The 12,183-nt window shown below is 44.1% G+C and overlaps 1 protein-coding gene across 2 annotated transcripts in view; it reads left to right on the top strand.

Moving 5' to 3' along the window:
* The window catches only part of UGT8 (UDP glycosyltransferase 8), a 134,380-nt gene that overhangs the window by 98,935 nt on the left and 23,262 nt on the right, over nucleotides 1-12,183 (top strand). For both annotated transcript variants that reach the window (XM_073571875.1, XM_073571874.1), the window contains exon 3: nucleotides 10,692-10,834. In XM_073571875.1, the coding sequence (XP_073427976.1) occupies nucleotides 10,692-10,834 (143 nt within the window). The remainder of the gene's footprint in view (nucleotides 1-10,691; nucleotides 10,835-12,183) is intronic.

Below are 12,183 nucleotides of genomic sequence, written 5' to 3'. Positions count from 1 at the left end.
AGTAATATACTGTCTGTTTTTGGAGCTATTGGAGAATTTAAAATCGATATCAGTCATGAGAAGATGTAAAAAGTGAAGTTTTTTTCATTGTACTATACCGTTATTTCTCTACCGTATCGGAGCATCATGAGTTGTGGTATGCGTTAAAGGGGCGCTCTTTGGCCCAGGGCACATGAAAACCTGGAGCCAGCCCTACCCCCCCACAAATTTAGCCAAATAACCCCCATTTTTCAGTGCGTAACTAGTGTTATGAAGTAAATTAAGGTTGAAAAGCTTCAGTAATCAGAATTGATGTTTTTGGCATTCAAAAGGGCACTGTAGGTGTGTTTCCTGTCTTCCTCTCCCTGCCGACTTTGCTTCCCCATTGACTTACATTGGGTTTCGTGTTTCAGTCGGCCTTCGGCTTTTCACGATAATCGGCCGATTTCGTTCGACATGAAACCCGACTCGACCTGAAAAAAGGCAAAGTCGCTCATCTCTAGTCGCCACCATCTTTGAGAAGGGCATGCAAGTGATTGGCTGGCTTTGTGTGGTATCACAGGGGCTATTAAAGGGCGTGAACGCCAGCCGCCATCTTACTTATGCTGATCTTAGCATAGGGAGAGCTGCTGCTGCTGCTGATTCTGTAGGGAGAGCGTTAGGCAGGGAAGAAGAACCAAAAAACTGCTTCTGCTGTTAACGATTTCCACTTACAACACAACACTTTGTATGCAGTGACAGGGGAGGCTCTGTTTGTGGGCATCAGCTCTGTTGGTTATTAGGCTGCCTTATAAGGCTCCCTGATAGCTGCATTGCTGTTTGCAAACTGCTTTTTTAAAAGCAAAAATACTTTTCTTCCTCTTTTCTGCACAGTTAACCAAGGGTTCATTTTTCCACCCTTTTGTGTGTGCACTGCACAGCAGTCCTGCTTATTAGGCTGCGTGCCTCCATACTTGGACTGAGAGCATCATTGTCAGCGTCCTCAAAATCTCTAGTGAGAGCCAAAATCTCACCAATCCTATGGACACCCTCCACCTTGTCATACACCATCCCATTTCAGCCTGTTACATTGAGGTGTAATCTCTACTGGGCCAGAGACAATAGTTCTGCGTCCTCAAATCTATAGTGAGATTTAAATTCTCACCAATCCTATAGACACCATCCACCTTGTCATTCACCATCCAATTTCAGCCTGCTACATTGAGGTGTAATCTCTACTGGGCCTGAGACAATAGTTCTGCGTCCTCAAATCTATAGTGAGATTCAAAATCTCACCAATCCTATAGACACCCTCCACCTTGCCTTCGCCATCCAATTTCAGCCTGTTACATTGAGGTGTAATCTCTACTGGGCCAGAGACAATAGTTCTGCATCCTCAAATCTATAGTGAGATTCAAAATGTCACCAATCCTATAGACACCCTACACCTTGTCATACACCATCCAATTTCAGCCTGTTACACTGAGGTGTAATCTCTACTGGGCCAGAGACAATAGTTCAGTGTCCTCAAATCTATAGTGAGATTCAAATTCTCATCAATCTTATAGACACCCTACACCTTGTCATACACCATCCAATTTCAGTCTGTTACATTGAGGTGTAATCTCTACTGGGCCAGAAACAATAGTTCAGCGTCCTCAAATCTCTAGTGAGATTCAAATTCTCACCAATAGTAGATAAGTCTTCTACCTTGTTTTACAGTACCATATAGCTGGTGGTATTTTGGGTACATTTTCACAAAAATGAGCAAGTATGGTGGAAGACGCCATGGAAGTGGGCGGGGGTTGCCAGCTGGTCCCGATGGTGGTGGTGTTGCATCTTTTGGTAGTGGCAAAAGCACAATAGCACTTAAGGCAGGAGGTGCTGAGCCTGCGTCATCGTCTGGCTCCACAAGTCCTCGAAGGCTCTCTTTTCTGGGAGTAGATAAACTACTTTTAAAGCCGGAGCTTCAGGAACAAGTTTTGGCTTACATTGCTGACACAGCCTCCAGCTCTCTCGCCTCCTCTTCTGAAGTTTCTAAAAATAAAAGCACTGAGTCATCTTTGGAGGCTCCTGGTCAGGAACAACACCTTTCCTTGTGTCCTTCACCCCTACCAAAAGTGAAGGATGTGGCAGGCCACACTACCGATTTCTCCATGGAGCTCTTTTCACATACCATGTCTGGGTTAGCAAGTCAAATAGTGAATTCCTCAGTCCAAGATGAATCTGACATGGAGTGCACTGACGCACAGCCACTGCAAGATTTTTCTGCTGGTACATTCACTCAGAGCACTACATTGTGCTCGCAGTGTACTGAGGCAGAATCAGAACCTGATGAAACTCAGGTGGCCCTTCCCGTATACTATACCACCTTACACAGTGACACAGAGGAAGGTGCACATGAAATTGAAGAGGAGGTGATGGATGACCCAGTTGTTGACCCAGATTGGCAACGATTGGGGGAAGAGGGTGCCACTGCCAATAGCTCAGAAGAGGAGGAGGAGGATCGCAGCAGGCAACGACATCGCAACAGCTGTTATCTGGCAGAACCGTAGCAGTGCAAAAACGTGTTAGGCTGGTTTCACACTTGCGTTTTTTTGCGTTGTTTTTTAGCGCAAAAAAATGCATGCGGTTTTTTCCCATATCTTTTACATGGGTGCGCATAGTTGCGCATACACATGCGTTTGTATGCGCATGCATTTTTTGTAGTGTGCGCTCGGGCGCACAAAATGCATCCTGTTGCATTTTTTGTGCGTCAGACTTGCCCCAAAAAACCGAATGCGCACGCAATGCGGGTTTTTTTTACAGCAAAACACCCATTAAAGTCTATGGGTGCACATACGTGCGCATTGTAATGCGCACGTATGCGAAAAAAAGCATGCGTTTTTGAAAAAAAATGCACCAAAACCCACAAAAAAACACACACAAACGCATGATGCGTTTTTGTCATGTGTTTGTGTGCACAAAAAACGCACAGCAAAAAAACGCAAGTGTGAAAGTAGCCTTACAAAAACCAAAAGAGTTGCAGGACAGCTTGGCCAGACGGTCAAATTAGCACAGCGTGCAAGGTCTCAAAATGTCTTCCATAGTAGGAAGAGTGCAATGTGGCACTTTTTTTGAACAAAATCCTAATGATCAGGCAAAAGTTATCTGTAAGTAGTGCGCAAAGACCTTTAGCCGAGGGAAAATCTGAGAAATTTGAATACCAGTTGCATGCTTAGGTATTTAAACACCATGCACTTGCAAGCGTGGACGGACTACCAAATCTCACGTACCACATGTGCACCTGTTCCGAATGAAGGTAGTCAGCAATGCTACATCGCTTCCCCCACTGTAAGCCCACCGGTTAGCACACCACCAGCAGCAAATGTCAAGGTGTCGCTGCAAGGGCAAAGCAGTCATGGAATCACAATGTTATTGCTACGAAAGACTGAATCTAGGTCATCAGCAGCACCACCAACACCATCACCATCAACAACCCTCTCTCAGTCCGCCATGTCACCACTAGTTCCACCATACGCAGCTCTCAAGTCCAGCTCTACCAGAGACTCTGAGTAGGACAAGAAAGTACTCATCCTCTCATCCGTGTACACTGGCTTTGAACGCCCACATTGCCAAACTAATCTCGTTAGAGATGATGCCCTACCGGTTAGTTGAAAGCAAAGCTTTCCACGAGCTCATGGCCTGCGCAGTACCACACTATGGCCTACCCAGTCAGCACTTCTTTTCGCAAAATGCCATCCCAGCCCTCCACGTGCATGTGAAAGACTGCATTGTCCATGCACTCAAGTAATCAGTGAATGGAAAGATGCACCTCACAGCAGATGCAGTAGGCATGGCCAGGGCCGTTACGTGTCCATCACTGCGCACTGGGTTAATGTGGTGGATGCAGGGTCCACAGGGGATAGTGACGGTGGGACAGTGCTGCCTAGCCCACGGTATAGGAAACAGTTGGCTGTAGGCTTTCGACCCTCCTCCTCCTCCAGAAGCAAAAGCTCATCCACAGAGCGCAGTCGCACGAGCACTCCATCCGCAGCTGCCAGTGTTGCACACGAGGTGTCCCACTATCGAACAGCTAGTGGTAAGCGTCAGCAGGCTGTGTTGAAGATGATGTGTTTGGGAGACAACAGACACACCGCGTAGGTACTGGCCGACTACTTGCAGCGGCAAACTGAGTCATGGCTGGGCAGTCTACATCTTGAGGCAGGCAAGGTACTTAGTGATAACGGCTGGAATTTTGTGTCAGCCATAGCCCTTTCAAAACTCCGACACATACCTTGCTTGGCTCACACCTTGAACCTGGTGGTGCAGTGCTTCCTCAATAATTATCCGGAGTTAACACCCTGCTGCATAAGGTGCGAAGACTGTGCTCGCACATCCGCCGGTCGCCCGTACACTCCATTAGTATGCAGAAGCTGCAGCGATTGCTCCACCTTCCCAAGCACCGCCTAATTATCGACATTGCAACAAGGTGGAATTCCACCCTGCACATGGTTCAGAGGCTGTGCGAACAGAGGCTGGCTGTAATTCATTTGTGGGAGGATACACGGGCAGGCAGTTTGCAGGCAGACATGGAGTTGTCTGGTGTGCAGTGGTCGAAGCTGAAAGACCTCTGTAAAGTCCTTCAGTGTTTTGAGGAATGCACACGGCTGGTAAGCGCAGACGACGCCATCATAAGCATGAGCATCCCACTTATGCGTCTGCTCATGCAAACTTTGACGCACATTAAGGCGCAGGCATCTGCAGCCGAGGAGGAAGAGGAGGAGGGAAGCCTTGATGACAGTCAGCCATTGTCGGGTCAGGGAAGTTTCGTGGACGAGGTGGAGGAAGAAGAGGAAGAGGAGGAGGAGGATGATGATGGGGATGATTATTTTGGGGAGGAGAATGCTTCTCAGGGGGCAAGAAAAAATGTTGGCATGGCAAGGCCAGGTACAGGGCTTGTGCATGACTGGAGGGATGTGGATTTGCAAGAAAGTGCTCCTCCACCCAGCACTCGCAGTGCATCATTGACACCTGGAACATTGGCCCACATGTCTGATTATGCTTTGCAGATCCTAAAAAGGGACCCCCGCATTGCCAAAATGATGAATGATGACGACTACTGGTTGGCCAGCATCCTGGATCCACGCTATAAAGGCAAATTCCAAAACATCATGCCACAGGAGAACCTAGAGCTAATATTGGCTAACAAACAAGCAACTGTGGTAAAACATTTGTTTGAGGCATTCCCAGCACACAGCGGCGGTGATGTTTTTCCAACAAGCCGTAGGGGGCAACATGAAAGAAGTGTTCATGGTGCACACAGCCGAAGTGGCGTTGGACACAGGGGTTTCATGACCATGTTGTGGACTGATTTTTCAAGTACTGCTCACACCACTGGTAATACTGCATCGATCGAAAGTGACAGGAGACAGCAGTTGTCAACTATGGTAACAAACTACTTCTCCTCCCATATCGATGTTCTCCCTCACTGGTCATTCCCCTTTGACTATTGGGCCAGTAAACTTGACACCTGGCCTGAATTGACACAATATGCCTTACTGGAGCTCGCTTGCCCTGCTGCTAGTGTGTTATCTGATCGAGTCTTCAGTGCTGCTGGATCAATCCTGACAGAAAAAAGGATCCGTCTGTTGACCTAAAATGTTGATGATCTAACCTTCATTAAAATGAACCATGCATGAGTTTCAAAGGATTTTGTCCCACCCTTCCCTGCTGACACGTAGGTTGCAAGAAAAACGGCTTGCTTTTGTCCTCCTCTTCCGCGGAATTCTCCAGTTACTCCATTTGCAGCTGCTGAATGTCCAACATCAACATTTGCCAATTTTTCCACCTCCATAACTTGGCTGCTACCCGCCGCAGGGCCGTGGTCACCACCTGGCGCACGCACCCATGCGAGTGCCGTTGCCCTGGACAGGTGGGTGGGCACACTGTTTGGCAACGGCACTGGCACAAGGTCCCTCATAGTACAATCAAGTGTCTCTGATGGTGGGGGTGCACACCCGCTGTCAGACACACCGGCATACTATGAGGAGCCCTGTGCCAGTGCCGTCACCAACGAGTGGGCCCCCCTGCTTGCTCTGGATCACAGCACTTGCAAAGTTGAAAAAATACCCTGCTCCACTGCCGTGACGTCTTCCGCGTTTCCTGACAGTGACATTCTGGTCAGAGAGCGCGATGACATCACGTCTGTACGCCCTCTGCCTAAACAGTCCAAGTGCAGTGAGATGGAAGATGGAGACGATGAGGAGTCCAGACTAGTACAGGGATTCCCTAGCGAGGAGGCTTATTTAATTGTTTTCAATGTTGGGACAGCTATTTTTGGGGCGGACTGTACTCTGGAGAATGATATATGAGGCCCACCATACACTGGAGCATTCCAAAGGTGGACATCAGACACTGGAGCAGCATTTACAGGGCCCATTATGCACTGGAGCATTAGAAATGGGGCCCATTATATATGGAGCATTATTTGGGCCCATAACACAGTGGAGCTTCATCCATGTGGACCAACATATACTGTAGCATTATGTGGAGCTCATCATATTCTGTTTCAAACATTATATGGGACCAATGATTCTGTATGGAGAAATATATGGGCCTCATTACTCTGTATAGTGCACTATGCGGTGGCCATAATACTGTATGGAGTAATATACTGTCCGTTTTTGGAGCTATTGGAGAATTTAAAATGGATATCAGTCATGAGATGTAAGAAGTGAAGTATTTTTCATTGTACTATAGCGCTATTTCTCTGCCGTATCAGAGGATCATGAATTGTGGCATGTGTTAAAGGAGCCCATTGACACTCTTTGGCCTTGGGCCCACAAAATCTGGAGCCAGCCCTACCCCCCCACTACTTTAGCCAAATAACCCCCTGTTTTCAATGCCTAACTATTATTATAAAGTAAATTAAGGTTGACAAGCTTAAGTAATAAGAATTGATGTTTTTGGCATTAAAATGGGCACTATAGGTGTTTTCCTGTCCTCCACTCACTGCCGACTTTTCTTCCCCATTGGCTTGCATTGGGTTTCGTGTTTCAGTCGGCCTTCGACTTTTCACGATTATCGGCTGATTTTGTTCGACCCGACTTTTAAGAAAGTCGGGTTTCATGAAACCCGACTCGACCTGAAAAAAGGCAAGGTCGCTCATCTCTAGTCCCAAACATCCCTTTTGAGTCTGCAGAGAAATATTTTTTTTTATGTGGTACAGTATTTTTTTTTGAGTGTCTTACACAATTTCTTAACACTATTTTGCTGAACCCCCCCAAAAAATATAGACAGGCCACATATTTTACAGTGTGGTATATCTCATCCATCCGTCTGCTACAAAATTTTGCATTTTTAGCTCTAAATTCTTCTTTTTTTTTTTGCTGTCTGGCACTGTACTTATATACAGCACTATTTAGCCAAGAAATTTAAAAAAAAAAACAGGCCACACTTTTTTGTGTGTGGTCAAAGTTTGGCCAGTTTACGGCTGATTTCTTTTTTGGTCCTGGGTGTCACTGGACTTAGATACAGCAGTATTTAGCAAACTGTTAAAAAAAATACAGGTCACACATTTTTGGTGTGGTATCTGCACGCCAGCTCATATCTGTGTGTGCTCTAGGTTTGGCCAGGTTACAGCTGATTTGTTTTTTTGTCCGGGGATGTCACTGGACTTATATACAGCACTATTTACCCCCCCAAAAAACAATTCTTTTAAATTGTTGTAGTGGTATCTCTGTAACAGCTTATATCTGTGCGTGCTCAAAGTTTGAGAGTAATCAGTGTTCATATTGGCAATCAGTGCAATGACTGGCACAAGGTAGAGGCAATTGCCTTACATGGGAATGGATTAGATTTACCATCAATAATATATGGCAGCATGGTGACTCAGAGTTTTTCACTCCATCCTTGAAGTGCTGGGGTCCTGGGTTCAGTTCCCACCAAGGACAACATCTGCAGTGGGTTTGTATGTTCTCCCCGTGTTTTTGTGGGTTTCATTTGGGTTCTTTGGCTTCCTCCCACATCCAAAGACATACTGACAGGGAATTAAGATTGTGAGCCTGAATTGGGACAGTGATAATAATGTCTGTAAAGCGCGTGGAATTATAGTGCTATATAAGTGATTAAAACAAATTAATGTATCAGTTAATTCCAGAAATAGCGCAGTCTCCCCAATTAATGTTTATAGCAGAAACACCAGAGCTATCCAGTAATAAATAGATTTCAATATATTGTATAGATAGCCTCTCATTGCATTTTGTATTTTGCCAATGTACTGTAGAGCAGTAGTACAGCAACTTATGTCTGTGGTGTATTAACCCCTTCCTTACCGATGCCAGAATAGTACGTCATTGGTAAGAATCCCCTGCTTTGAGGTGGGCTCCGGTGGTGAGCCCACCTCAAAGCCGCGACATTTCAGCTGTTATGAACAGCTGACATGTGTCCGCAATAGGCGCGAATGGAATCGCCATCCGCCCGCGCCTATTGACTAGTTAAATCCCGCTGTCAAAGCCGACAACGGCCATTTAAATAGCACTTCCATTCGCCGGGCCGGAAGTGAGCTCATCGCCGACGCCCGTCATGGTGGCCGGCGCTCAAAGCACAGCAGTAAATCTGCTATGTATGGGCGATCTGCTCCTGTGGAGGCTATTGAAGTATGCCAAAAGCAAAAAAAAATGTTTAAAAATAAAAAAAAACCTAAACGTTCAAATCACCCCCCTTTCGCCCCAATCAAAATAAAACATTAAAAAAAATCCCACATACACATATTAGGTAATGCCACGTTCAGAATCGCCTGATCTATCAATAAACATTAACCCCATCGCTAAACGGCGTAGCGAGAAAAAAATTCAAAACGCCAGAATTACTTTTTTTGGTCACCGCGACATTGCATTAAAATGCAATAACGGGCGATCAAAAGAACGTATTTGCTCAAAAGTGGTGTCATTATAAATGTAAGCCCTCAGCCAACCCGAGATCATGAAAAATGGAGACGCTGCGGGTCTCGGAAAATTGCGCAATTTTTTCTTTTTCTTTTAGCAAACTTTGGAATTTTTTTTCACCACTTAGATAAAAGAGAACATAGACAAGTTTGGTGATTATGAACTCATAATGACCTGGAGAATCATAATAGCAGGTTAGATTTAGCATCTAGTGAACATAGCAAAAAAGCCAAGCAAAAAACAAGGTTTGTGATTGCACTTTTTTTGCAATTTCACCGCACTTGGAATTTTTTTCACATTTTCAGGTACACGACATGGTAAAACCAATGGTGTTGTTTAAAAGCACAATGTGTCCCACAAAGAATAAGCCCTCCCATGACCATATTGATGGAAAAATAAAAAAGTTATGGCTCTGGAAAGAAGGGGAGCGAAAACGAAAAATCAAAAAAAGCTCTGGGAGTGAAGGGGTTAAGATTTACACCCAAAAACTTTACTTCACCTCATGGCTCAGACTTAATAGATGTGACACAGGAAGATAGTCAACAACAGATCAGCGGGGGTCCGACACCCAGCTGTTTACCAACTAGTTATTCCCTAGTCCTTAAACAGTCTGCGGTGCGGCACAAAGCACTACAGCTGGTGTCATGATTCCCATCCATATTGATAACTTATTCTAAGGTATTCATCAGTATTAGGGCTCATGCAGACATCCGTGCAACACAGTCTTTTATTGTGGGACTTCCGAGCAGAGCATAACGGCTTCCCAAAGAAAAGGTCTTGAGACCCGCAGTCAGTCAGTGCATGATCCCTTACAGTAGTGGAAAACTCCTTGAGCTCCTTTCATCAACCACACATTTTCCCTGCAGTGTACGGTAGATGACAGACTATGCAACAGCATACCTATCTGAAAATATTACTCAGGTGTTGGTATTTTTTATTAGAATGACTTATTTATTGATTCATTGATATACTCATTTCCTGTCCTGTTCCCATTAACCATTGTACCTGTGTGGAAATAGCTTTTTTATTACATGCAGTTAAGCTTAACATTTCACTTCATTTATGCTGCCCCAACTTTGGGCAGCGATAATCAGATCCTGGCTGCTCCATTGCAACCAGGTACATTTTTCTCTATATAATTAGATTAATCGGTCAGTGTGCTGCAGCAGATGGACAGGTCTCTCCCATAGCTAGATACCAGTCAATCATATAAAGCAGAACTGGGAAAAGTCAGACAGGTGACCCACTAGACTATTCTTATCTCTGGCTATGGTCCCCAGCTGGATTATCTAATTATGATTTCTCACAAACATCAGAGCGTTTCAGAGACTCGACCACAATCATGCAACCACGTTCTGATTCATGCATCCAAGGTATGGGCAGCATGAGTCAAGTGACAGGCTCCCTTTCAGACTGGAGTCACACAGCTGTCAATTCTCATGCAAAAGTATCGGGACGATTATGCTTATGTCACTTGGATCAAACTCTGTCAGAGTTTGATCCAAGTGTCATATTAGTGGGATTCAATTCACATGAGACAAGCGCAGCACCAGTGCGAAAAAGAAGAACTTAATTTCTCCATTCTCTGTGTCCGCGATGACATCTGATTGCAGTCCGATGTCCCATATGCCTCAGTAGAATCGGCATGGGAAAAAAATCACAGATCTGCACTGCCCCATAGTATAACATTGGATCATCGGATAGAACTCGGCCATGTGATATGCTCGTGTGAGTGAGCCCTTACTGTAAGATTCTTAATTATTAGTAATTTTGATTATTTTGGTGTCTCTTTTTTTTTTACTTAAGGACTTTGAGACCTGGGTGGAGAGTGTGGATGAACATGGCTTTGTAATAGTCTCATTTGGGGCTGGAGTAAAATATTTATCTGAAGATATAGCTGAGAAACTATCAGGCGCTCTTGCCAAACTGCGTCAGAAAGTCCTTTGGAGGTAAGATGAGATGTATCTTTGTCACCACCTAATAAGACTAATGGATAAAATATGCTATAACATAAGTATCAGTTTTGCCCATAGCAAACAATATGAGCATTTGGTCCCTAGTTTAGATTTATACTTGAATATACCGTATTTGCACTGGATCTTATATCATCACAATGCTCCATGGATTTTATCTCTGTTGCAAATTATACGTGGAACACCATCCTGAGATATAATATCATATTACATGAGATTTTAAAGTTTTCTTTTTTGTTGTATGTGCATAAACCTTACTCATTGCATTAATGAAAAAATTCTTATTTTTGTAGTATACTTTGTATTTGCTTCAACAAAGGCAAATTAAAGTTTGTGTATTAGATACAAATCCCTTTAAGACTACATCGCAAATCTTCATTAAAAATGATCTTTGTGAGTACAAGGATCCCCTCGCAGGGGGAAATATACAAGAAAAGACACAAGATGTCATACGTTATCCTTGACTTCGTAATCTAATGAATGTATTTCAAGTTTTATGATGTTTCCTTTTCAATAAAACCGTTGAAGCAAAAAAATGCTCTTTTTGAGGTACAGTCCCACATCAAAGACGACCAGTAAGGAAACTACTCTCCTGATACCACTTTCATGGTTTTCCAGCCTCGCTCCCGTCAGTCTACTGTGAAAAGTGACTTGCTGGCAGCTCCAGTATTTCATGGAGCGGAGCCGAGGTCACTTTTCAATACAAGTCTATGAGAACCTCATTTTGGCTTTCATAGACTTGGATTAAGCTTTTGAGACGTAGCCTCTGACTTCAGGCCAGTCAGACTCTGCGCTCTCAAGATGGTGCCACAGGACTGATGCATTGCCGAAAAATGGGGAAGACGCCGGACGGTGAGTATATGACAGAGAGCAGGGGGCTTAGATTTAAAGCACCACTCGATCACTGAAAAAAAATGTCGGAGTAGTGCTACAAGGGCTCAGGTGCTACTGCAACATCTGCACCTATTAAGTTAAATTCCCACAATGAGTTTTTGGTGAGTTTTTGATTCTGCATATTTTTACTGCCAAAAAAATCCAGCTTCTTCCAGAGCCAGCAAAATGTATAGGATTTATACAAATATAAACTACATAAACTGACCTAAGGTGCTTGTTTGAAAACCACAGCATGTCTATTTTTGTGAACTACATTTCATATAGAAAATCTGCAGGTAAAAAATGCATCTGTATTTTAGTGCAACACACTAAAAAACAGTATCAATAAATTTGTCAAAATGAAATTTCATAAGTATCAAAAACAACTGTATTTAATACATGACATACTAAAAAGAGACAAAAACGCGATAAAAATGATAGTAAAAAAACAC

The sequence above is a fragment of the Dendrobates tinctorius genome, unplaced genomic scaffold (genome assembly GCF_039654945.1).
Source record: "Dendrobates tinctorius isolate UK_male_01 unplaced genomic scaffold, ASM3965494v1 ptg000030l, whole genome shotgun sequence".
Taxonomy (NCBI): Eukaryota; Metazoa; Chordata; class Amphibia; order Anura; family Dendrobatidae; genus Dendrobates; species Dendrobates tinctorius.
Note: the sequence above shows the minus strand (reverse complement) of the source record. Positions and strands in the feature narration are given on the sequence as shown.